Consider the following 27,809-nt stretch of genomic DNA (forward strand, 5'->3'; position numbering starts at 1 on the left):
TTATCAATGTATCACTAAGCAGTGTGGCTACCTTCAAGATGCACAGAAGCTGTTTTTGTGTGGGGAGGAATCTCCTTCATCTTGTTAATTTATACTATACCAACAGTTGGCTTGTACAAAGAGTCAGAATAAATCGCACCATGATATCTTCACACATACAGTCTTTGATAAGGTCTGCCAAGGTTACAATGACATTCACTAATAAATAAAACAGTACCCCACTCTCTCTGCCATCACCTCAAATGTTCTCTGCTCCACAGGAGACAGGGATCTCTCAACTATCTACTACCTCTGAAAGTGGTCTGAGCATGCAGATCATTTTCACACACACATTATTACCGTATGAGCTGTAGTTACAGCAGTCTGACCATGATTGCACAGATGAATATAGTGAGCCAGGGCTGGAGAGGTGACTTTCCACAACATGGCCCGTCCTATATAGAGCCGGATTCCTGTTCTCTCTGAAAGACTGATGATTGCTGGAGCGGACCATCTCATGCTCTGGAAAATTTCTCTCATAAATGGACATTCAATCCTTAAATCAAGCTAACAAGCAGGTGATCATCATTACTTAGAATTACATTAGTTAAATTTCTCAAGGTCAAGTACCATATAAACAATCCGCAATTGTTCACTTTTTTAAAATATAAATAAAATTATCGATGTGCTGATAAAGCTATTGACACAGCTGAATAAGACTGAGGTGTTTTCCCAGCATATTGCTATGTATTTAGATTACTACATACTGTATTCGGACTTCATTTATGTCTTCTTTTTTTTTTAGATGGAGAAGTTTGGCAAAGCTGTTAATTATGCAGATGGTGCTCTATCATTCATAGAATGTGGGAACGCTATGGAAAGAGATCCGTTAGAAGCAAAATCTCCATACACAATGTACTCAGAAACTGTGGAACTCATCAGGTTAGTCTTCTTACTGCAATCTCAGCCTTAATTCTCCTAATTTTATTTACAACTTTCTATGATTAAATAAAAACGAATCATTTAGATCAGTGGTTCTCAAACTTTTTGGACCAAGTACTACTCCTGATCAAACCAAAGCATCAAAGTACCACCTCCAAGTCATCTTCTCATAGGAAGCACAGAAAACCTCAATGACCAACATGAGCGTGCGCGCACACACACTCATACATACATATAATAAAAATAGCACTGAGCACTTAGATAATTTGGATCGTATCACTTTGTAGCCATTTCCGAAGCTTGCTTACACTAGCAGTGCTTTCTGTGTGAGGTTCAGCAGCAGATCTAGTGTCCTCCATGTTCTCAACAGTGTGCGTGATCTATCGGAGTTGGCTTCAGTACTCTTGGCATCTATTCCTTTCAGCCATGACGTAGGTAGGTTGGTCCCTTTTCAGGCCATCAAGGCCCATGGGGAATGGAGGGCAAGGGCCATCATTTTTCTTGACCATCTGACACTGGAGATGGAGGTGATGTGGTCAGCATCACGCTCCGGCTGACTTATTACCCCCAGAAGGGTTAACCCCCAGTACTCATTTGGAAAGCAGGCTGAGTGGACCTGGGAGCCGTCTGGAAGGCATTAGAGCAAGCTACATCGCTTGCCCCAACCTGGGATTGAACCTGCGACCTTCCAGTCAGGAGCTAGACGCCCTTGCCATCTGGGCTACCACGGCTCCATCAGCTATGACATAATACTTGATTTTTGTGAGGTATTCATTTTCGATCAATTGTTCTGTTTGCGAATGTGGCGCTGTTGGAGAAATTTTTACCCGTTTCCCCTTAAAAGACAGTCAGGAGTCCATCTCAGGAGTTAAAAAGTTTTTAATTCATATGCATGGGAGCAAAACACACATTGATGCTGGGTGTATTTTTCTCAAAGTAATTAACCTAGAACAGTCCTTGAATATTTTTTGTTATCTATCATGCTTCCCTTTGCTTACCAGCAGCCATATCACCCTGCAACTCACAACTGGCAACCCACTGAAGCAGGTGTGAGCCTGGTCTGTACCTAAGGTTGCTGCTGGAAGAGGTGTTAGTGGGGCCAGCAGGGGGTGCTCACCCTGTGGTCTATGTGGGTCCTAATGCCCCAGTATAGCGACGGGGACACTATACTGTAAACAGGCGCCGTCCTTCGGATGAGACATAAAACCAAGGTCCTGACTCTCTGTGGTCATTAAAAATCCCAGGGCATTTCTCAAAAAGAGTAGGGGTATAACCCCAGCGTCCTGGCCAAATTTCCCATTGGCCCTTACCAATTATGGCCTCCTAAAAATCCCCATCTATGAATTGGCTTCATTACTCTGCTCTCCTCACCACTGATAGCTGATGTGTGGTGAGCGTTCTGGCGCACAATGGCTGCCGTTGCATCATCCAGATGCTGCACATTGGTGGTGGTGGAGGGGAGTCCCCATTACATGTAAAGTGCTTTGAGTGGAGTGTCCAGGAAAGCGCTATATAAGTGTAAGTAAATATTATTACAAGATTGGCAGTGTTCCAAAATAACGCACATCTTCCTACCTCCCTAGATCACTTCTTTTAATACAATTGGTCACTTAGGTTCATAGCACGCATTCCTATACAATGGTTTATACATAGTAGCCCTTGTGTCCACTAAGTACGTAGGCTATGTATTTGACACATAAACTAATTTAATTAAAATATGAAAACCTGTTTTAAGCTTTCTGAAACCGATTAATTAAATTACAGATCAAACATTTTAAATAACTTTTAATTATTCAATTTTTAATTCCCCATTTTTCAGTGCACACAACAAATTTCCAGGGTCATCTGGCGTACCACCTGGGGGCACTCCGTGTACCAGTTTGAGAACCACTGATTTAGATAAAATGACCAGTGCTGAACAACTACACCTAAAAAATCAAGCAATTAGTAGTCCTCAGTTTAGTAATATAGTGAAAAATTAAATTATTTAGACCTTTTCTGCACAAGTGCCACTAGATATTCATAATATGATGATTGAAATAATTTGTGATTTTTTAATTTTGAATTGCAAAAGGGCTGAGAATTGAACTCATGTTTTGCATTTGCATTTTTAAAAATGATTCTTATAAAACAAATAATTTGTAAGTACATTGGAATACAGTGTTTATTCTGTACAATTAATCAATTCAGTGTATAATTATTTGTTGAATGTCAAATTTAAATAGAAAAGTGTCTTAATTAGTTTTATCATGGCTTTTAACGCAATGAGGAAATTCCAGTCACTATAATTGTGATATTTTACTTGGATATCACTAGAAAAATAGATAAATATAGAGAGTAAGTTCTTGATCATTAAAGTTATTATCTTGCTTTTTAACTTTGTCTTTCAAATGGAGCTCTATAAAACATTCAACATGATGACAAAAAAAACATGGCTACTGTATATACTGTATGACATTTTGCAAAATAAATAAGTAGAGAACATTTTAAGTCAGCATGTATAATATGGCTTTAGAAATACAGTCTGTAAAATAAACTTGAATAACCTGAATCTTATTTTTAAAATTTAAAGGTATGCAATGAGATTAAAGAACTTCACTGGCCAATCTGCTACGGTGGCTGAAAAGAAACTTGCTGTTTTGTGGTAAGCCTGACTCTATCTTCTATTTGCAAGCAGAATGTTCTCTGTTATTTCAGGCAATAAACATTTATAGTACTTTATGTGAACTGCCTTTTTTACTTAGTAACCTACTGTACATGTATGTGCATCTATAATGCAAAATGAATACGATTATTTACACAGATTCCTGTTGTACTATGGGTTTTCTTTCTGAGTTTGTGCCATGTTTACGCATGCACTTATTTGAAATCGCATGTCATTTATCTTTGCACAGACCTTGAGGCCTCGGTTAAGTCATTGTTTTGTACAGTTACATAAATACTTGCAGGTATGTGGTACCTGTAACGGTATGTAATTTGCAGTATTTAAAAATATTAGGTGTTATTCTTTTCTTTACTAAAACATTATGCAAATCTGAACTCAACCATTACATTATACATCCACATATAATGTAAGAAGATTTAAACCAGCTACATTACTTAATTAGCTTAAAAGTTTCATTTCAAATGTTATTAAGCTACTAGAGAATAACTAATGGTTTCTGTCAGCAGCTGTCTAAATACAGTACATATATTCAATAGTTAAAAGAAAATTGTGATGCCTGTCATATCTCAGTTGTTTTTTTTGTAATTGCTTAATATTTAGATTTTGGTTGTAAGGGATGTGTTCATATGATTTAAAAAAACATTATATTAAATGTTGAAAATTATTATTGTGCTTTGCAAATAAGTATACTATATAATTATGGAAATTGAACTTGTTTTTTATCTAAACATTAGATAAATTATAATATATAATTATTGCATTTGTGCAAAGTTCTGATTTGTCCACTGAATTGTTAGAGTTTGTTTTTTAAGTACTTATAGATTTATTACATCAGGGATTTTCAATATTTTAGGCTTATATTTTCAAAAACAATTTCAATAAGGACCCTATTTACACATAAAAGCGGACTAAAATCCATAATTAGAAATACTGCTAGTATTAAGAATAAAATATTTAAAAGTTGAACAGACCCTGAACATATACACTGTGTGTACTGATTTTTACATGGTGGTAGACATGTTGGTAAATTGGTTTCCTTTAACATATTCAGAGGATCCCTACGGGTATCCAGGAAAGATACTGTAAGTGTAGTGCGTAATTGTAAATTTAACTTAAAATAAAGTCTATAGACTTTAATATCTGCAATTTTCCACTAGGCAGTTACTTCTAAGAGAAAAAAAAATTATCAGTACTGTTTACTGGAAAATGATGCAGTCTGCCTAACATTCACAAAGTCTAAACACATCAAATGATTTAAGTTTACAATATTAAGTTTACAATCAATCTGTGTAGTTCACTACGTTTTCACATAGCAGTGTTTATTGTGAAGTACAGTGTACTATATACTGTATGTCATAGAGTGTGATATAATCTCTTCCAGTATCAATGGACATGTAACACGTCTCAACAAGTCATTTGATCAATGGAGTGTCCAACACATCCCACTAATTACAGTATAATAATTGTAAAATATACAATATAGTGGAGGGCACCAGTCCTCGTCCAGGAGGTCCATACATGAAACAGCTAGTTTTTGTTCCAACCGAGCTCCGTTACACAATTGAACCATTAATTTATTTAATGACAGGATTAATTTGAATTGTTTGACTGTATTCAGCTCTTAAACATGTTGACCATTAACTATGGCATTTCATAAATCAAATCCCAAACTTTTTAGCAGAAAAACAAGTTGAAAATATTCCAATCAAGAAACTTGTTAGTTTAGTTAACGCTTCAGTTTGATAATTAAGCTCAGCTGGAATGAAGACCAGCAGGTGTGTGAGCCTCCAGTAGCAGGATTGGGAACCCCTGCAGTGCACTGCTGTATGCCATTTGGTGCTCTGTTCTATGATGTCATTGTTATTACTGAAATAATAGCAGAATATAAGTGAACCATTATACAAAAATGTAATATATTAAATCTTATTTCAAATAACACAACTGTGTTGAATAATAGCACCAGAAATGGCAAAACAGATTTTTGGTTAATGCATGTGGTTTGTTGTTAATTGCAGTTACAGATGTTTGTCACTTCTGTACCTGAGAATGTTCAAACTGAAGAAGGATCATGCAATGAAGTATTCCCGTTCCCTTATGGAATATTTTAAGGTAAATATTTATTTCTTTCACATCACCAGTACAATTCAGAATAATATAAGTTGAAACAAAGAGATTGTACTTTTTTAAGTGTTGACTTTTCCATTTAATCCCATAAACAAATTTATTACTCTAAAGAAAGCACATTTACTATTTTTTGGTAATTTAAAGCTATTTAGCTTCGGCACCTTTTCTTCTTCAGTATTCAAGTGAATTGCACTCTTATTTTTGCATTATGTCAAGATACAATTTAAATATGTTCTCTTTTATTGTCATTATGATTGTTACATGTCTTGCTGACGTTCAGCAGTTTGTTAATTTTTTTTGCTAAATGGGAAGTGTTATTATACTAGCTTAGAAAAAACAAAATTCTGTTCCAGTCTTAGTTTTGACCACTATATTTTATTATTTCAGAACTCAGTGAAAAGTTCCCAGGCACCTTCACCATGGGGTGCCAATGGAAAGTAAGTATGCTTTCCTTATATTCATCACATTACGTGTTACAGTAGGTTGTAGGAATACCACACATTCCTGTCAGTCTGTAATTCCCAAACTTAATGTGGGTAATTATATAAAAAAGAGTTGTGGTACTTGGGCTCACATACATCTGTCAACATACAATTAATATGTTTCCCTAATTTTCAAGATGTCCAAGTGTTGATTGAAACTTTTTTCAAAAATTTGTATTTTGCACAGCATTTTTAAATGTTTTATAAACATGCACCTTTCTTAAATTCTTAATATAAGTGATAACATAATATGAATCTGTACACATACCTGGATTTTCTGTATTAAAGTTCTTTCAAGAAGGGCAAACGTGTTTCACCTCCAAAATGACAAACACATTTGTCAAAATTGCTCTCCAGCTTTAAAAGTCTTGAAAAACAAATTAAATCATTTTGGGATCCTGGCAAGTACAGGTATTTAATATTATATTCCTATGTGTGAATGCATCCTTTAAGGTACTGTATTTTGTAAGACTGACTTAAGTAGATGATATTGTCACAAGAATGCAAAAGAAGTTAACAAACCAACCTGTGTCTGTGTACCAAATGTGATGCAGCTTGTGTGAGAATCGTAAATGTGGGAATGCTCCACTAAAACACATGCTGGACATCATACACCTTCTGAAACCACCACCGTAACACAGCATATATGTGTAACATTTGGTGCTGATTGGGTAAAAATACAATACAATGCATGAGTCAGTACAAGTCAGGACACAATTTACAATAATTTGTACTGTTAATATTCATGATAAGAAAAATAAAATATATAATTTGGAAACATCTTTCCATGGGCTACAACATTTCTGTATATTTACAAATAATATTTTATAGCTGCAAATACAGTACAATAATTTAGCTTTAAATAGTTGGCACCTACAGTATGTGCCAAAAACATTTGAATGGATTTCTAATGCATAAAGGAAAAACATAAAAGCACACAGCCACTAACGTTTATATACAAAAAATAGACAAAAATATATATTTCTTTGCCTTTACTTGAGGTTTATTTAATGTTTAATGTCTAAAAAAACAAAAGTGTTTGGAAACATTGCATAACAGGAGACCAGACAGTAGAATTTCTAAGAAGATATATACAGTAACACATTATAGAAAGAAATTACTGTTTGATGAGGGCTTGGGCTGGCTCTTAGGCAAGAGTTTGACCAGCCCTGCTGTTTTGTATTGAGTGTAGCTGTCAAAATTAATTAGAATCACATGCTCCATTAGAATGAACTTATTTTGTGGTGATTATATTTGCGATAAATTGTGCTTCTTAATCCCTTTATAACACCTCCACTCCCTGCTGGAAATGTAATCAGCATGGAAATTAGAGTTCAGCTTCCTATCTGAGGTTTATTTTTATACTGGCAATCATGAATGAGAAGTTATTTTCATTTTTCATCCTTCTAGGGAATTGTTTCTTAGAGCAAACTCCCCAGCTGTCCAGGTACAAGCTGGGGTGCTGACAGGGAACATAATTTCACTTCACAAGGTGAACGTGTTTCAATTTATTACTGAATTACAAGACCTGGAGCCAGATTGTTTGGGTTTTGCTCTTAAAGACTGATGAATATTTTCATTGATTGATGGCTGGAACCGGTTGACAGAAAATCAAAGAAAAAAAAACTTCTATTTGATGCTCAAACAGTTCAGTTCAACATTAGTGATTCATAGCAAAGCTTGAAGAATGAAATACAGTATAAATACACTGTATATAAGTACAAAGCAATGATCTTGAGCCCGGGTTGAGAAGCCAAAAGGTTAAATCCATTAATAATATGGATTTCCTTCTCTTTGTACTTTAAGCTTAAGCAGCAATTTTGACAACTGTCTACTTATCAATTGCACTGTGACCTCCCCAGTTTGGGACCTATCATACAGTACTTTATGTCTAAGAACAGTTTTACCCCTGGGTTTGAGGTCTGTCTTGGGCAGCCTCAGGCCCACCTATTCTGTAGCATGCATGTACAGTGTTCCAACCTAAATTTACACCACCTAATAGCTGTGAATGCAGAATGTCTCTTGACCACCTTTGCAAAAAATATTTACAAGATCACAAGTAACAAACTGTTCCCAAACCTGTCGATTTCAAAAACATAAAGACACTTTTAAATTTGGAAACTTAAAAAAATTACAAGTTCAATGTGAATTTAACAACATCTGAGTAGGAATAGGTGCATTATTTCATATTGTATACTTCACAAAAGCAATTTCCGAACAAAACAGAGTACATACACATCTTCCAGAAATACACAATGTACACTACCATGTTTTACTCATAAAATTAAGGAGAAGGAAAAGGATATAAAAACATATTTAGACAAAAAGCAAAACATCACACCATCTTAGCTACTTTATCTCCAGCAGTGTCCAGCTACTACGGTACAAACAATGTTGCAAGGAAATAAATATCCATCTTGTTTATATCAGTTTTCTTCCTGTCATTATCATTTTATGTAGTATGGCAAATGCTTGCATTCCCATAAAGCAGTTTGTTGAATTTCAGTCACCTTAAGTCCTAAGGGCAACTTAAATGAAAAGTATGAATTAGCTGGCAAAAGAAATGCCAACCTAAATCTGAGTCACCCAAGGCCAGCCCGGTGTAAGTGGACCCTTAGTTGATGACTTAATTTGATAAAAAACAAAAAAATAACACTGCTCTGAAAATGTTTCAGTTGAACAACAAATCATCATGTTTACAAGGTGCTACCTGTGCTTTTTTGTGAATGTGCAATGAATAATAGTGTGGATGAATTATGTGAAGTAATACTACTTCTGTGACAGTAAATAAGTACTGTATGGTGTCATAAGAGGTTGTGGTTGGTGATGTGTGCTCTATCCTGTTTAGTTCTTTAACTCCTACTATCCTCTCCCAGGAGCACAGGTACACCATCACCCATGTCTCTGAGTCCCTCTCCGGTTGGCTCTGTCAGCAGCACCACTGGCACAGTGGGATCCTCCTCCACTGGCAGCATTGCCATTCCTCATCGCATCCACCACATGGCTGCCAGTCATGTCAATATCACCAACAACATATTGCGGAGTTATGAGCACTGGGACACGGCTGAGAAACTCTCCAGGGAGAGCCAAGGTAACCAAGCTAACCCAAGCTGCCACTGTTACCCCATGACTGGGAGAGACATGTTAAATGCATTTACAGTAGGTTCTTAAAAACATTACATATGCTGTATTTTTCAAACAACAAAGTTACTATTAATGAGTTATTGTATTTTGTGTAGGTTCATTGAAAATGCCCTTTTAGAAAGAAATTAATTTGAATGTTGGAATTATTAACCATAATCATTGATTTTTAATGAAAGAAAATTTTCTGTGCAGGCCAAATGACCTAAAGCTGTATGAGAATAAAATAAACATAAACAGGTAAAGAAAGAATTATTGAGCTACATGCTCTCAGCTTCTAAAAAATACTAGAGGGGTAATTATCCTCTATTAAATCAGGATGTATTGAAGACATACTAAAAGATTTCATTGCATGGTCTTTGTACAGTGGCTGAGATTAAGTAACAGACCCTTAACATCTTTTCCACAGTAATGAGTGAAAGTATTGATCACAAGAAACCCTAAGATAAATTTTAAATTGCAGATTGAATTTGAAGTGTGTTTTCCTGACACTTCCTATCCAGTAAGTGAAGAGACCTGATTAAAAGACCAGATTTTTGCTGAGGGATGTTGTAGAAGTGCTAAAAGCCGTATGATTGCTTATTAGATGTTAACACAACCTTTTTCAACCTTTCTTTCTCTCTGTCTTGAGTAATAATGTGCCCAATTAAGAATCAATGTTCTTTGTATTTGGTTTGAATAAGTCAGAACAGACCAATTATTATACTTAGATTGCTAATGTCATAGTGCCACTGAATCAAGGTCTGCCTTTTGGCAGAGTAGTAAGTCAGTTTCAAAAGCAATCATCTGATATACAGTATATTTAAGCTTTCTTTAATTAAATCTACACCAATTGCAAAGTGGGTTGGATTTTATGGGAAATACTACTCATGTTGTTGAAGCTGACACTGTAGCTTCATTCATGTAATAAGTGGAAGAGATGTTCAGAACACTTAGCTACAAACTACAAGATGAGCAAGATACTGTAGCTCAATTGTCTGCCTTTATTGTTTGTAACTTTTATGTTAGTAACTTGAACAATAAATATTTAGTTTTTTTCCACTTTCAGATGTGCCATACATTTTGGCAAAAATCTATATACAATGTATGACAAAAGGTCAGCCTGTTGTTGTAAAGCTAAACTTCTGTTCCTTTCTCTTCAGAGTTTTTCCAAGAGTTGAACTCTGTGATGGGACCACTGACCCAACACAGTACAATGACCGAACTGGTGCGATACGCTAGACAAGGACTGCACTGGCTCCGGATAGAATCCAATTTATTATAGTGACTGGACTGCCACACATTATATTGACACATCTCCATCACTACCTCTACCAGCATACAGATCTCGGGCGATGGACCTTCACTTAGGCTGAAGGATCTGGCTGTCCATCCACTGTGTTCCTCCAGACTCCTCTACTTCAAACAAACTGGGATCATCAACTGAAGGTCATTTTTATTTAATTCCATTCTTTTACCTTACGGTTTTACACTTTTAAAGGCAATGAAATATGACTATTATTACTAATTACTGATTTTAATATATTTTTTTGTAAAACTTTGGAAGTGCTTTAGTCCCACATTGAAAAAGGGAGAAGTATAATGTATGTCAAAGAGAATCCTTTTGTTTCTAGCCACTGTTTGTTGTAGACTGGATAGGAGACTGTGTTAAAAACTGAAATACATTTTTCCTTCATTCTTGAAAATATCCTTTTCTACCATTTTGATTCTTTGTCCATACAAGACTCGTAACCAACGATATTTCTAACTAAGCGGCTTCTAATGTTGACTTTCATATTTTCTTTTAATATCAGATTACATATGGTAGATACATTACATTTGTTCATGACAGTACAGTGCTATTGTCATTACTATCATTAGCACCAATGGTCATAAAAGGGCCATCTTTTTTTTCATTCATTTGCTTCTTAAGGCATTCAAGAAACACACAAAAATGGTTTGTGGGTAATATAAAAACATTTTAAAATTATTTCCATTCATTGTGTGAATCCTTTTGAGAGACCTGGGGTGATTATTGGCTGAAGACACAGAACTCCATTTGATATGTTACATCATAAATTAGATGTTTAGGGTGCCTGATATGTTGTTTTGCTAAACAACATTGTGGTGGGATTTGGTGTACTTGCTAAATGTTAATAAGCATGTGAAAGCACATTAGATGACATCATCTGATCAGGCTTTTATCACAAAAGAGTGTTTCTTTGATTACAAATAAATCTGAAAGGTTTAATATGAATTCATAGTCACCATAACAATTATTAGTTGTAATAAATCACTGATATTTTATTTTATTAAATGAAGCAATGAAGAATTATTGTGATATGTTTACTTCTGTTGCAAGTTCTGTTGCAAAAATATCTGCATTCATTTTCCCTTATGTTATCTTGTGAGTTGTGTGGTACATAGCTCCATACTGGGCCTTCATAAATACAGGGAACACCATTTATGTGAAATTATATGCTACTCATTTGAAAGGTTGATTTTTTTAAATCTACAATAAACACTCTATGATAGAGTGGGTATACATAAGTAGTTACAGTACATTGAAATCATTGATAGCATGAAAAAAAGTAGTTTTACTTTTATATTACTGTAAACATTAAAAAATACAACTTTAAAAATCCACACAGATTGACAGAATATTTCAATCTTTTCTTTTAATCAATGGAAAGATGACTGTATTGTACTGTTCATTGATACCTTGTTTACTTTCCACTTATTTGTTATCTGTAATTGCTTGTTCAACTTTGCTGAAATGTGGCCTACATTGTACTTACTGTTCAGGTTTAAAATGTATTTTCTACAAACAGTACTTTTTAGAAAGATCTTGGAGGGGAGAAATTATGTCATATCATGTCATTTGCCAAACCGCTTTATACCATACGGTGTTGCAGGAAACCAGACCCTACCCGGCAAGCAACGAGTGCAAGGCAGGGTTCACCCTGGACAGGGCAGGAGTCCATCGCAGGGCCAGTGCCATGGGGGAAAATTTGGCCCGGACACTGGGATAACTCCCTACTCTTGTCGAGAAATACCCAGGGATCTTTATTAACCACTGAGAGTCAGGACCTTGGTTTAACGTCTAATCTGAAAGACGGCGCCCACTATAGTATAATGTCCCCGCAAGGACCCACACAGACCACAGGGTGGGTGCCTCCCACTGGTCCCACTAACACCACTTCCAGCAGCAACCATAGCTTCCCAGGAGGTCTCCCATCCAGGTACTGTCCAAGGCTCATCCCTGCTGAGCTTCAGTGGGAAGACAGTTGAGAGCTGCAGGGTGATATAGCTGCTGGCAAGGGGGTGGAATTATTTTATGTAAAATTTCTCATTATGCTTTTTTTATTTTTTTGTGTGTGTAAAACTTTCCTCATAGTCTTGAAAAGAAGCAATTTCCAGAGTAAAATATTTTATAATTGGACATTCTAGGGGCTGTGCAATTAGTAAAGATGTTTGTTTAGCTAAGCCCTATGATCCATACATTGCCTGGTCAAACCTCGGCCATGGTGTTAACCAGCTGTGCACAGGATTCTGAGAGCAGAAGCACACAGCTGGGTGAGCACAGCCAGGGTTACTAAGGCCTGTCAGTGAGGATAGCACTGCTTTGCTCCACAACATAAACCTCCAGCACTTGCTAGGAGCCTGTGGTGTTATTATTGATACAGAAATGGCTCCAATGGTTAGTGCTGTCTAACTGTAGGGCACTGTGGAGCTAACATTACCAGGGTATGCTTCGAAGAGCAGCACAGATAGTCCACAGTTCTCCACAGCTGGATCAGATGGCCAGCAGTGAGCTGCGTTAATCACCCACTAATGACTCCAAATGGAAAGGCAACTAAAAAACAAAGATATTCCCATCAAACAAGTATCTGCATTCATTATTCCTGTCCTGCTAAAAATAGTTCTTATCTCAGAAGACTAAATAACGATTGCTGGATGTTATAGACAGTAAATATGTTTGTTAGATCCACTTTTTTTTCTCTGAGATGAAGCAAAGTGCCTCGTTATCAATGAAAAAAAAATACATTCTATGTTTATGAGCAAGTATTAATTTTCCATACCATATTGGTATAGTACATTGTTTTCATAAAGACATTTTTATTTATATACGGTTTTTACTGAACACAGTTTTGGCTTTAAGAATTGCAAATGTGTAATTTATTTCAAATTTGTAATTTATTATCTATTGAGATGACAAAAGTAATCAAATTTAAAAAAACATACAAAGCAAATAACTTCTTGCTCGCAAGTCATTAATCTATGTGAAGATGCAAGCTTTTCTATTTCATCTCATAAAATCCAGTTTTCTATGTTACAGAGTGCCATATTATACTGAATATTTTAAAAAATTGGGAGATAGAATGAAATAGTGTGATAATTTAATGTTGATGCCTTATGGATAATTATTTGTAAACAAATTATGTACTGTACGTTAATCACTTAATATATATTTCAGTAGAAATTATATCGATTTAAAATGCAGCATACTTATGAGACTATCTGATGGGAAATCATAGAGTAAAAGGTATAGTGTCAGCTACAGTCCCATGATGTATATATAAGATTTATAATAAAAAAACACACATAATACTGGGAAAAAGCTAAAGATCTCTAAGGAAAATTTATCAGAAAAGGCACAAAATTGTCTTTCCGAGAATATTGAAATTATAAACACATCCCTTTGTCCCATTTAACATTATTTTCCCAACATACAGGATTTTTTACTATAGTGAGAGAACTTTTAAAAATTCAAAAACAAATAAATTTGGTACAGATACAATATTGTGTATGTGCACTCGCTTTAGACAAAGCCAATCCTATCTTTCGCAATTCAACATTATAGACTGTCATCCTGTTTAAAGAATGGTTTGTATGTTTTGAGTAGCTTTTTCACAGCTGTTCCTGCACAAACAAGAAACAGTCCATTGTGTCTGTAAAATCTGTGCCATTTTGGCAGCACTGCAGCACGCATATAGCATTGTTTTTTGTTTGGTAAAACTAACTTCAGGATAAAAGCATGGTCTGACAGAAAGGGCAAAAAAGTAATAACTTGCATTTCTTTTATGATATGGTTATTTGAACTGTTAACTGGTTTATTTCCTATGATACCATTAAATATACAGTATTAATACTAAAAACAGTGAAATCATATGGGAATTGAATGAAGTCTATAACCAATATAAATAAAACAGCTGTTGCAACAAATAACATTCATTCATTATACGACCAACTACTTGTAAAGAGAAGCATCCCAAAATGTATCTGCCAAATCCAAATATCCAGATATAGTGAACAGAGATATGCTACAAATGAATTGATGGTTGTAAAGAAAGTCAAGTCAAGGCAATTTCACATACTGTACAGTACTAGTCATTATTTTGGTTTTTGTTTTTTGGTACTTAAACAAGATGCATTGGAGTAAAGGATGATTCTGTCACAAAATCTGTCACAAGACTGGAACTGCCAAATGTTACATCAAATTTAATTAACACATCAGCTTTTGACGCATCCTGGACTTTTTTAAAATAAATGTCTAATCAACATGAGTTTAAACAAGCAAAATGATCTAGATATAATATTTTTCCTCAGATCAGGTTAAAACATTTTGACAAATGCATCAATTTGAATTCTAGAAACTATTTTGGAAAATACATTAGATTTTCATTTCAGTTTTCATTAATCCTATCTTTGATTTATTATACTGTATCTTTATATTTTTAGTACATTTGATTTATAAACATGAAAGAACCATGAAATAAAATTTTAAAATACATCTTTTCAACTGTACAAAAAAGAGTTTTGGCACACAAGACAGTACTTAAATCTCTGAAAATTGAAACTTTTAGCCCAAGGTAAACCTTGGGCAATGGCAGCTTAACTAAAACAAAACACTGCTATGGAAATTACGGCTCAATCTTTTATTTTAATATATGTATAATTACATGGACATAGGATTTAGAGGATAATATACTGTATAGATCAATAGAGATCTATCACCAAGTTATTAAAAATAGGCAATAATAAAAGCATTTCCAATTTAATTATGTATTCAGTACATGGAAATCTGTATGGATGAATGTAAAGGTAAAACATATTGCAATATAAAATATTTATTGATTTGAAAACATGCACAATCTCTCTTTGTAGCAGTTGCATTTTGTTTTGACTGATTTGCAAAATTTTGACTTTGGAAATAGTAATACAACAATGTCAAGGCCATGCAGATTCTATTTAAAATCATACATCACTCGCACTCTTCAGAAAAACATTACTGAAACGTAATAAAATATTAGCACAAACTAAGTTGAATCAAATAACTTTTCATAGGAGTAGACAAGAACCTGGTTAAACTAAGGCTAATATTAACAGCTTTCATATTGCTGATATCAAAATATGTGCTTATTATAATCGTAATCATTTTTTTAATAGATTCTTCACCCTTGAAAAGACTTGACTTCTCAGTACATATCTCTCTTTATTTACATGATTATTAAGGGAGACACAATGACAAATAGTGTCATTGTGTCAAACCCCTTATAATTTACTTTGTTATTGGTATTATAAACAACATCCAAAACTACAGTATAATATTAAAGTAATTACAAAAATGTTTTTTTTACTATTAATTCTAAATGCTTCAGTTTCAAATGAAACTGAAAACATCTGCACAGTACTTTCTCTGATCTGTGTTCATGACATTCCTTTGTTTGCCCTCTTGTTTCTGATTCCTTGGATATAAAAGTGTAGCACTAGAAATTATCTCTGATTTAATGGTCCCAGCTGGAAACCTTCTGTTAGCACAACAAATTAAATATTGTAAATAGCATTTAATTAGCATATAATAACATGCAATGTTGGTCAATTACAGGACAAATAATTCAATTTTAATTAATATTTAATAAGTACCATGACAATTTAAAGTGTTACAATTATTGGGCAGGAGAATCTTTATATATGATCTACTAAAATAACTGATAAGTGTTACATGTGCAAGGTTTTATTAATTGATCATTAATCCTTTTTTTTTAAATGCCAGCATCTTTTAGCACAGTTTTATGTAGATACTGGGATATTTTGCTACTACACTCATGGCATTGCTGTATCAACACCTTCATTTAACCAAAGGTAACTTGCGCAAATTAAAGACATTATATGGCAAACCTTCTTGAAGGTTTAATCTAAAGGTCTTGGGTCTAAAAGCCCTAAAGCACCTTAGTTATCTTGAATCAGTTGGATGACTTCCAATGATAAAATAATCTAGAATTGTCTGTTCATACTTCTGTTGTTGTAATTGTTCACATGTGTACAGTGAAACAAAGTGGTTCATTTTCTATCCTATTAAGAATTGTACTATAAAAGTAATAAGGGAGTCCCTGGAACATGTAAATGGCTGAATTGGAAATCCACTGCCTTGGAAATACTGGATTCTTGTATGACATATGACATTTCACATTCCACATTCCCTAGAGGTTTTTAGGTTTATCCAGTTCAGTGTGATGCCCAAAATTCATGTAATTTTGCGCTGACCTAGCGTGTCTCATTTTCTGTTTTTTATTTTCTATATAAAAATGTGTATAGTTTGATTGACAAATAAACCCTTTTATTGATGCAAAAAGGGCATTTACTTTACATGATTGTACTTCCTGCAAGACATATACGTAATTTCCATGAAATTATGAAGAACTTACCTTACAAACAGGAAATAACTAAGCAAAACATTTTCTTGCAGTTACATCAATTAATTTTTTAAATAATTCTTCAGTTTTAAAAGGCCAACCCAAATTTAATATGGTTAAAGAAAAAAAAACTGATATGGGAACAACAGCTTTTTAAGATAAGAATCTCAAACTCAACAGCTTTTGCTGTATTACAAACCAAAGAGAAATCCTGAAATTAAATAATTATCTGTAATAATAAACAGTTAAATTAGGCCCACAGTTTGTGAAAACTGTTCACAACAAGCACTGAAGTTTTGCAATGTCCAGAGAACACTTAATGTTAAAATGGTAAGCAAAATAAGAATTGTTTACCCGAAGACTGTGTACAGTGTAAACGATCCGTTGCAATCTATTCCCAAACGTGTGCTTAGCAATGATGAATCAAGAGATGAACAGAGGTACCATTCAGAGTAAACAGCCTTTTTGCTCTCACTGAGGTTTGGTTGCCAGTCAAAGCAGGAAAATGTTGTAAACATGATTTGCAATGACACATAATGTCTTTGTTCAGGCATGCTATCCTTGTAAAGTTTTTAGTTTATTTGCAGAGCAGGGTAACAGTGAATCTATTGATTGAATATTGTTTAGTCGTAAGGGTTGATTTTTATTGCTTTATGTACAAAGAAAGTATCCTGCTTGTTTTGCTTTATATTTCAATGTGTTGCACAAGTTCAGCTAATTTTTTTTTTATTTTTGCCTATTGTATGTTTATTTTATAAGAATAACAGTCATATGTAATGTACAAAAATTAACAGTAGATATGTTGTTTTTAAATGTTTAATGTCTCTGTAAAAATAAAATTGTATGAAGCAGTATAATTCCTTTTCTAAAACAGCGCCCAATTATACTATTGGAACATTGGATTATAAAGAAATTTAAAAAACCAAACAGTTTTTATTAAAAAATCTGCAAATTCATTACATCATGTATTAGCATATTTATTTTCTATAACAACATTTTACTTGTTGAGTAAGCCGGTGAATTATGTTTCTTGAATCGGGAATTCTATTACACCAGAAGAACTAGTTAAGCCATAGAAGGTTAGTATTTCTCTTTTGTAATAGTGCCCAGTTTTTTTTTTACCATTATCCCACCAATATCTTATTAATTTATGCTCTTTGCATGACAGTAAATGTTTTTGCGTTGATCACTTATTTTGTTTCTGTTGGTTTCTTTTAAAACTGTCACTTTAGTTTAGAAAACAAACATTAGTTTGAAACACCCTTTCTGAATGGCTTACTGTGACAACATGATTTATAATACAACATAGCTCCCACTCCATTCGAAGTGGCACCCTGTGGTTAATTTTATGTGTGCCACCCTATGAAAAAATTTGGCAGGCTCCAGACAAAGCTTTTATATAATCTTTATATCTTTTCTATAGTTACATTTGTTATTTGTCATAGTTATTATAGTATAGTATTCTTGTGCTGCAATTAAAAAAAAACCTTTGTATTCTCAATTTCCACCAGATTATGGTTAAGTAGTGATTCTAACACCTGTTAATTAACATTTATCCAGCATTAATTCACCGGTGTGTCAAACAATCAGGAAAACTAGAATATACTATCTGTACTGTATTATCATGGCAAAATAAAAAAATATATCTAATAGTACTAAAAACTGACATTTTCAGATAAATTAGTTTTCTTTTTTGCTGGTCCTCATAAAACTACATCTTTTATCAACCTAATAGATATTTATTCATCACTTGAGCACCCTCATGAGATTGGTACATTTGTACACACTGGGCTTCCTTAAACAGATTTATAAAACAAGACAGTTACCTTTCAGTAGAACATGAATTCCACCTGCTAAATAATTTCTAAAATGAAGTGTCAAAACCTTTTATATACTGATTCCCATCATTTCATTCATTCTTGGCAACCAGCCAGTTTTCCTGACAGTTGAAATTTATTTATTTAATTGCTTAGGGTAACCATGCAATAAAATAATCTCAAAGATAAATTTTCATGGCATTGCACAACATTAAGGTCATTTTTCAATTGCTATGGCTATATTTCCACAGGTTACAGGTGAAAATTTGTTTTAAGTCAAAACATCATTAGCAGTAAGCTTTGGAGAAGTTGTGTGGATGGAGTTTTTTAAAATCATTTTAATAAAAAAAATGAAGCAGACCTGATCTTAAGGGAAGATTTGGTATTTCGCCCATGAAACATTTATACAAATTTAATTAGGACTGAGACAGGAATTCACTTACTCTAGTAAAACATTCATTTTATATCCTGCTGTAATATATATATATATCATGGCTCAGTGCATATATGCTTTCAAAATGTGAAACAAGTTAATTTCACCATTTTTTTTAAATGTAGTGACACCAATTCGGACATATTGAAATGCAGTTTCTAGGTCTATGATTCTCAAAGCACTTACTTTGAAGAGAAGCTTCTATATAAAAGAAACAAGCTCTCTTACAGTTTTTTTCCATTGTATTTAGAAATAAACGCAAGTTCAGATAAGGAACTATACCAAGTATAGCAAATAACCTTTAAATATTCAGTCACCTACCATTTCTGATCCACATCAGTCAAACAAAAATCAATGCCAGAACATTCTTGGTAGAAACCTAGACAATCATGATATAAGGATGAGAAGTTGCATGATTAATGATTTAAATTATTCATTCACATTTTGTAGCTTGAAATATCTGACAATCTTCGTGCAAATTTGTAAAGAGTTACTGTATCAGTATGACACCGTTCAAGAGAATTCAGGTATTATTGCATTTTATAGAGCAATTTTTATCCTAAATGATTCCACAGCACACTGGTATAGATACAGGGTCATTCATTTTTGGACAACTCTTGTCCAGAGGGTTGATGGCCACCTACTGGTTTGTTTAAACCACTTAAAACCTAAATCTGTTTTTCTGAGGTCTGAAAGAAATCAAGGAATGATTATGTTGTCTTTGAAAGAAGCACATCTACAAGATGTAGAGGGGAAAATTTATAAATACTGCTGTTCTCCATTGTCTTTTTAAATGAAAAAATGTCTAGAGTCATTTCCTTCTGTTCTTGTTTCCAAGTGGCAATGCTACAATCACTCAGTCTCAGTTTCACTGAAGGCACTGCAGAATTTTTAGGAACTGAATTGATATTACAGAGCAGAAAGCATAGCTGTTTGAGAGACGTTATTGTGTCTCTGGCTTGAACGAATTCCCGTTTAGTGTATTCTGAACAATGTTTAAAGGTAGATGTTACTTAACACTGCCAATCCACATTTGTAATGGGGTTATAATGTACTCTATTTAATCAATACAGGATCTATAAAAGAATATATCACTAGAGGTCTAGTGGTTCCAAATTCCTGTGGGAAAGTGAGAATGAACTTTTGACTGTCTCCCATTTCATCCAATTACATTTTGTTTCAAATTTGAAAGAGCATCCTTTTGCCCTTTTCAGTTACATCTGAGTTTTCCATCTCACTGCTTAACTACTCCATTTCTCTTGAGCTAAAATTGGCAATAAAGTCACAAGTTCCCTCTTAACAACCAAGAGTATTTTTAAACACTTCTCATGAGCTATAAGAGAATTTCCAAAACTGTTTCCAACCTGTGAAATACCAGTTTCATAATTTTGCTAACAACATATTGCATTTTCTATTCTTGAACAAAAGAAAAATCTAAAATAACTTTTACTGTAAGTCCTTTCTTTGGATCCAAATCAATGACTAAATGGAAGAGTGTTTTATGACATCAAGCCTGTGACAGAAGGTGACATCACACTCTGGGACCTAAAGAGCACTGAAATCTCCCACGGGGTAAATTGATCTTCTGTGACAGACAATCTATGTGAGTGGTGGACGACAAAGAGGTGTATATAAATCCTGGTGGGGAGAGTGCAATACATCTGCTATGAATATAAAATATTGGTAGAGCAAATATCATAAAACCTCTAATATGTATGTTGTGGGAACAAATACATCAAAATGATTTTAAACTAATATATAGTAATACTTCTGCTATTTATATATAGCTATTGAGGTTGATAAGTAGATTAGTAGTAGAGATTTATATTAAATATAACGAAAGACAAACATAAATTGCATTTACAGTATGGCCTTCATATGGTAAGTATACCACATTGCAAAGGACTAAACCTGATATTTGTAATGTCTTGCTGCTTCAGGAAATGCATTCTTCTCCAGCAGTGGTAACGTACATTATTCAAATTGATTTGAAAAACAGGTTGTTTTAACAGTTAAAAAGTGCATGAGATGAGTTCATGCTACTGGTACAGCAGTACATAGGAATGTAGATGGCACATTCACAGTATACAAAGCATACTCATTCAAGGTACATAAGCTCTGTTTTAAGGAGCCAAATGTAACTATTTTCTATTTTACTAATTCCCATTATAAACTCAATTTGTTACACATTTTCAGTACTGTATAAAGGAATATGTTGTATATATGGATGCAAGGTGAGGTCCATTAACATGCATTTTCAACTCACCAGTTTTAACTAAACTGGTTTTAAACATTTAATTGAAATATCTTTAATTAAATGTGTTTCCTAGTGAGAACAGTGCATAACATTTCACTGACTTGTAAATAGCTTCTAGTTAAGAACAACTTAAGAAAGATTGCAAAAGAGAGGAGGCCATCTGGCCCATGCATCCTGTTTGGAAGTTAATAACATTGATCCAAGATTTTTTTCTGCCATTTCTTAAAAGATGCCAAGTTATCACCTATACAAAATAAAAGTAAAAGTTTACTTGTACAACTATCCAGACAGCATTTTAAATATTCTTGTATTAATTTACAATAGATGCCAAAAGCTGGCATGCCTGTTATTTTATTACAAATTGAATGTACTGCAGCACTGAAGACATTCAATGCTTATCCAATATTCAATTTAGTAAAGTTTGAGAAAGAATGGCATGTAATGATGTAACAAAGAATACCTAGAGACAACAAAAAAGGCAGAAAACATATAAGCTTATGCTTTTTACAAAATATATGTGGTGCACACATAGACACTACCAAACCACAAGTATATGGATAGCCATTTGTTTTCATTTTCCTCTGTAAAGGGATTACATTTCACAATGTACAGTAGTTGTTCAAAACAGGATATGTACAGGTGAATTTTATTATCCTTTACCAGCAATGCGTTTGTCTAGATTAAAAATGTGGAAATAGGTTGTAGATAAAAAAATAATACTGCTTTAGGATATGGCACTTCACTCACCCTTATCACACTTCTTGCTTGAAAAAGAACAGTTTTCTCTCCTGAAAATTACACAGGATTTGTTTAACAATAGTAACCGCACTTCCCAAGGTTATAATAAGAATTTACTTTCTCTTTCCCCTTGCAGATTGGAAGGAGGGCAGTGATGTATGAGCCATCACATTATTTATTCACCAAACTGTTCCAGATGTGAACACATCATTTATCTGCTGACAAATCAAACCTGCAGCATGACCTCTTGTGCAACCTCTGTAGAACACTAGCTCTTTTATTTTTAAAGGCACACTAACATGAATACCCATATTTTCATATGGCTCTTGCAGTGTCTAAGGTCTTCACAGAAATTATTTTATCTTACTGCTAAGCAGAAAAGAATAATACAAAGTTCTTTCTAGAATCATTTCTGTCACTATCAAGTAAAAAATAGTCTCAGCCTTTTCCATTAATTAGTTAATATATGAAATATATGAATATATGAAAAATCAATTTTCATTGTTTTAAAAGTCCCTTCTCAGAAAACTGATACATATTTTGGTTAATTTCAAAATGTAAAAAATGCAGCCTAATGTTTGTTTCAATACTTACAGAAAATCCTTTAATTACTCAGAGGATTTCTCAGAAAATGCTAAGAAAGATTCACATTGTAATGATACTTAAGATTTTTAGAACTGCAGTCTTCCTTATAGAAGCCACTTTCTTTAGTCTGGCAGAATTGCATTATTTAAGTGAAAGAGGATTGAATGAAATTAGGAAAATCTAACCCATTGTTACTAACAATAAAGATTTCAATAACCATTTAATATGAAGTCACAGCCAAATTGTTCATTTCACTAGAGGGGTCTGGTCTGTGATATCAGCTTATAATATTGTTAAAATGCTTTTCAGTGCTCATTGAACATGTGCTGCTCCCATAAGATCAAGGTAGTGTAACTGTCTCTCCAGTGTAACTGGTAGGGAAACTTCACTGTCTCTCCGTGCAAGGGTCTTCTTTTTGTACTGACAGTGATGAAAACAGAGCAGTAGCTGTGGAGAATGGTCATGCAAAGGAAAGATCTCAATATTTCAGGCATTCATTCTTTAACAATGACTGGTAATGAAAAATAATACTAGTCTGGAACAACACTTCTAAAAGGTTGAGGATAGTAACAGAATGAAAGGCATATGACAAACTCCACATATGACAAATTCCTGAAGCATTCCATATGTTTTGGGTGGTGTGGTAGCTAAGGATCTGCGACTGTGGCTGGAAGGTTCCCGGTTCATATCTTGCGGCTGGCAGAGAAATCCTACTCTGTTGGGCCCCTGAGCGAGGCCCTTAACCCCAACTACTCCGGGAGTGCCGTATAAATGGCTGACCATGCGCTCTGACCCCAAGATTCTCTCCCTGTCTGTGTGTCTTAAAGAGAGCAAGTTGGGGTATGCGAAACGAGTTCCTAATACAAGAAATTGTATACGGCCAATAAAGTGATCTTATCTTATCAAACTCCTGCTGAATTCACAAGGCCAAGTATTTGGACTGCCAGCAATCCCAAAGGACTGACCCAGAGAGAGACAGATCAATTCACATGGCATTAGATGTGGACCACAGACCTAGGAATGGTTAGATTCAGGGTTAACTTTCTGGAGCCACCATGCCTGTGATTTATCAAAGTCCCAGTATAGTAATTATAAATTAATTACATTTTTTCATTGTCCCAATACAAAATACAAGCACCTTTAAGGAGAAGAGCATGCTCTTACTTCTAAATCTTATTAAATGCCCGTCATTTCAAAAGTATGAGCTATTAATTGTAACGGATTCAAAGAGGGTTTTTCAATATTGCCGAATAGATTACACTATTAATAATATCAAACCAGATTTATTTGAAAAATATATAATAGTTTGAAGTATTCACTAGAAAATAAGAAATTTACAGTTTATTTAATATAAATTAGTACATCTCTTTTAATTAGATTATTTTCTCTCAATATCTCAAGTTACAGAAAACTTGAAATAATTTTTAAGAAAACATATTTTGAGAAGGAAAACATACATTTACTGAAAATTGTTAGAATCTACTCCTACTGTATTCAGATAGTTCATATACATTCCTTTGTTTACACACTCAAATAGCTTAAAAAATAAAGTTGTGAAAATTGTCAGAAATAGGAAATACAGTACTATCATTCTAAGAGTTCAATTCGCCTAAAAGTGATCTAATTTTTTAAAGGATAGAACTACTTCTCTACTTTACCCCCAAGTAGTAAACAGAAAATCTAGGCTGTTAAACCATTTCCCAAGTCTCTGCTGAAGTTTGGTATGATTACTTTTTAAAAGATGACCCTTGTATAGAAAATAAAATGAAAAATCTCAGTCAAGAGCTGTCATTATCTGACTACAGCTCAGAGACTGAAGCAGGTTGATTTCCTGAATGGAACAAAATCACTGCCTGGGTTGCTGCCATAGCTTTGATTCATGTCACATCTTATATATAATAGTTCTTGGAGAGTACAGATCAGGGATCATGAACAAGATGGTTTTCTGCAGCTACAGGAATCCTTCACAGTGCACATACAATCTTTACTAAATACTGAAACAATACAGCTACACTACTTTGCTAAAACTGTTTTTTTATTTATTTAACATCCCCAAGTGATATTATATTATGTTTTAACATGCAGAATATTTTTTTAAAGGTAATATTTAAAATGTGAACGTATTTTAAGTCACCAAATCAAGGAGAGATTCAAGATGATTCAACAACAGATGAAAACTCACTTGTCAATGCAAAAGTCAGTGATTAAAACTGTGTTGCTGACTTCATACAATAATATTTTAATTGGAAAATTTCAAACAGATCCAAAATTATGTTTCACGTGTTAATATTTAACTTGCAGACCTTTCTGCTAGAGAAGAAGTTTCTTCTCTTTTCTGGATGGAAAAAACCTTTACTTTTTTTTTCATTTGCAGCCTACACATGCTGACGCAGCTACCCACTTGAACTAGTAAATAGTATGTAAATTGAGGTAACATGTTTTCTGTAAACCATGTAGATGAATATGATATTTGTTTTTGACATCTCAAGACTGTTGGAGAAGGCTGCATAAGATGAACATTAGATACCAAGTCTGTTTCCTGAGACCTACAGTACAGCATATTAGTACAATCAAAATTTAATCAAACTACTAAGATGCATTGTGGTAAACAATGAAGATTAGTTATGTTTGAGGAAGGTTTGGTTTATCCAAAAATAGCAATGAAAGAATGACTTAGATGTTCCCAGCCAAATTCTTTTTAAGTAAAATTGATCAAAAGTGTTTTTGAACATATCTCTAGATCATAAACCTTCACTATAATTCCCTGGAAAACCTCTGATCTTTATGTTTTTTTTACTAAAGCAGAGAGGGTCGCCAAATCTGAGATTCTATCCAGAAGTGAAAAAAAAAGATGAAAGATGATACTCAAGAGGTCCACCCTGGAGCTTTGTGGTATGAAAACCAAAGCAATTAAAAGAAAGAATTCAAGCCTTTGTTTCTGCCAAAAAAACAGTAGGCCTGCATCTCCAAAGACCTGTACCCCTTTGTGTCAGGCTCTGCATTCACAAAAAGTAATGTATGAAATAAAAACTTTAAAATAATTTAAAAAATCTCAGCCAATGAAAAAAAAATCATACAAAATCTCTACCTCTTTGCCAAATGGGTAACAGATAAATGCCCATGTGAACATGTAATTTACATGGAGAAGGAGAATGGCACTGCGGCTAAGAATCTGTGCCTGTGGCTGGATGGTTGATGGTTCAAATCCCACGCCTGGCAGAGGAATCCTACTCTGTTGGGTTCCTGAGCAAGGCCCTTAACCCCAAATGCTCCAGAGGTGCTGTTCAATGGCTGACTCTGCGCTCTGACCCCAAGCTTCTCTCCCTGTCTGTGTGTCTCATGGAGAGCAAGCTAGGGTATGTGAAAAGACACATTCCTAATGCAAGAAATTGTATATGGCTAATAAAGTGATCTTATCTTGAATTTACATTTAATTACATTTCCCATGGAGAAATTCAGGCGCTCCAGTCTCTCCGCAACAGAGATGATATCATCATCAAACCAGTGGACAAAGGAGGTGCTGTTATGGTGTGGCGTAAGGACCTATATATATATATCTTTGAAGCCTCTAGACAACTAACCAACACTTCTGCCTACCTCCCTCTCCAACAGGACCCTACCACTGACTACCAAAAGGAAGTGGTATCCACCATCTCCCTTCTTATCAGCAGCAAGGAGCTCCCCCAGGAGGCGAAACGGCTCATCATTGAACATCTGCAGGTACTGTATCTCAATTTTACCTCCTCCCCAAAATCGATAAACCGGAGAACCCTGGATGCCCCATCGTATCAGCATTCAACTGTCCGACTACTTACATCTTGCCCTTTCTCGACAGCCTCATTAGACCGCTGGTTGAAGGTCTTCCCTCATACATCAAGGACAACACACACGCACCAACTTTTTAATGATTTCCAATTTCAGGGCCCCGAATGCTACATTTTTACCATGGATATCACATCTCTTTACACCATCATTCCCTATAATGACGGCCTTACAGCCCTCAAGCACACGCTGGACAAACGCACAGTGCTTGATCCACCCACCCACACCCTGGTACACATTGTAGAATTGGTTCTTACACTGAATGCATTCTCATTCAATAACCTTTTTTACCAGCAGGTCAGTGGAGTTGCCATGAGCACCAGAATGGGACCCAGTTATGCCAATATTTTTATCGGTTGGGTAGGAGAACGTTTCTTCACTTTCTACACTGGCTATGTCCCTGAACTCAACAAGCGATACACTGATGACTGGGTTGGTGCTGCCACATGCTCTAACAACCAGCTTGAGCACTTTCTGCATCATTTTACCAACTTCCACCCGTCCCTCAAATATACAGTTAACATATCTTCCACAACTCTTCCATTTCTAGACATCAACTTCTCCATTAACTACCCCCGACTCTCTACTTCGGTCAATTACAAACTTATGGATTCACACAGCTATCTCCTGTATAGCTCATTTCACCCCAAACACACAAAAAACTCTCCCTTTTTCACAGTTCCTTTGGCTTCCTTCTGGAAGCGACGATATCAATTTCCAGAACCAAGCCCTCAAAATGTACTCCATTTTCATCAACAGAGTATACCCTAGCAGTGTTACTGACAGGGCCCTTGCCCGAACCAAAAATACTCCTCGGACCATCAACTCAATCAGGAACTCCTGCAGTAACAACAGCATTTCTTTGGTGCTTTCCTACTACCCCAACACACTTCCTATCCCCAAGACTATTAACGATAACTTTTCCATCCTACAAGATGATCCCTCCATTGGGGCCCTCTTTTCTGACCACCACATAATTTCATATCGCCAACCATCGAATCTGCGTAACCTTCTTGTTCACAGCTCCCTTGACCAACCTCAGCAACCATCCACACCAGGCACTTTCCCTTGCAACAGAGCTCACTGTATCACCTGCAAGTACATATCTAACACCACATTCATTCAAGGCTAGATGGCATCTTGTACCT

At 34.7% G+C, this 27,809-nt stretch overlaps 1 protein-coding gene across 4 annotated transcripts in view; it reads left to right on the forward strand.

Annotated features, from left to right (window-relative positions):
- Positions 1-26,559, forward strand: part of aff2 (ALF transcription elongation factor 2) — a 197,406-nt gene extending 170,847 nt beyond the window's left edge. For 3 of the 4 annotated variants that reach the window (XM_088597508.1, XM_088597509.1, XM_088597510.1), the window contains 6 exons: positions 785-921; positions 3,494-3,565; positions 5,602-5,695; positions 6,098-6,147; positions 9,069-9,283; positions 10,476-18,335. In XM_088597508.1, the coding sequence (XP_088453634.1) occupies positions 785-921; positions 3,494-3,565; positions 5,602-5,695; positions 6,098-6,147; positions 9,069-9,283; positions 10,476-10,597 (690 nt within the window). In that variant the 3' untranslated portion in view covers positions 10,598-18,335. Of the gene's footprint in view, positions 1-784; positions 922-3,493; positions 3,566-5,601; positions 5,696-6,097; positions 6,148-9,068; positions 9,284-10,475; positions 18,336-26,451 lie in introns of those variants that run through there. The other variant, XR_015924988.1, reaches the window with a different exon arrangement.
- The last annotated feature ends 1,250 nt before the right edge of the window (positions 26,560-27,809 follow it).

The sequence above is a fragment of the Lepisosteus platostomus genome, chromosome 10 (genome assembly GCF_059453375.1).
Source record: "Lepisosteus platostomus isolate fLepPlt1 chromosome 10, fLepPlt1.hap1, whole genome shotgun sequence".
Classification (NCBI taxonomy): domain Eukaryota; kingdom Metazoa; phylum Chordata; class Actinopteri; order Semionotiformes; family Lepisosteidae; genus Lepisosteus; species Lepisosteus platostomus.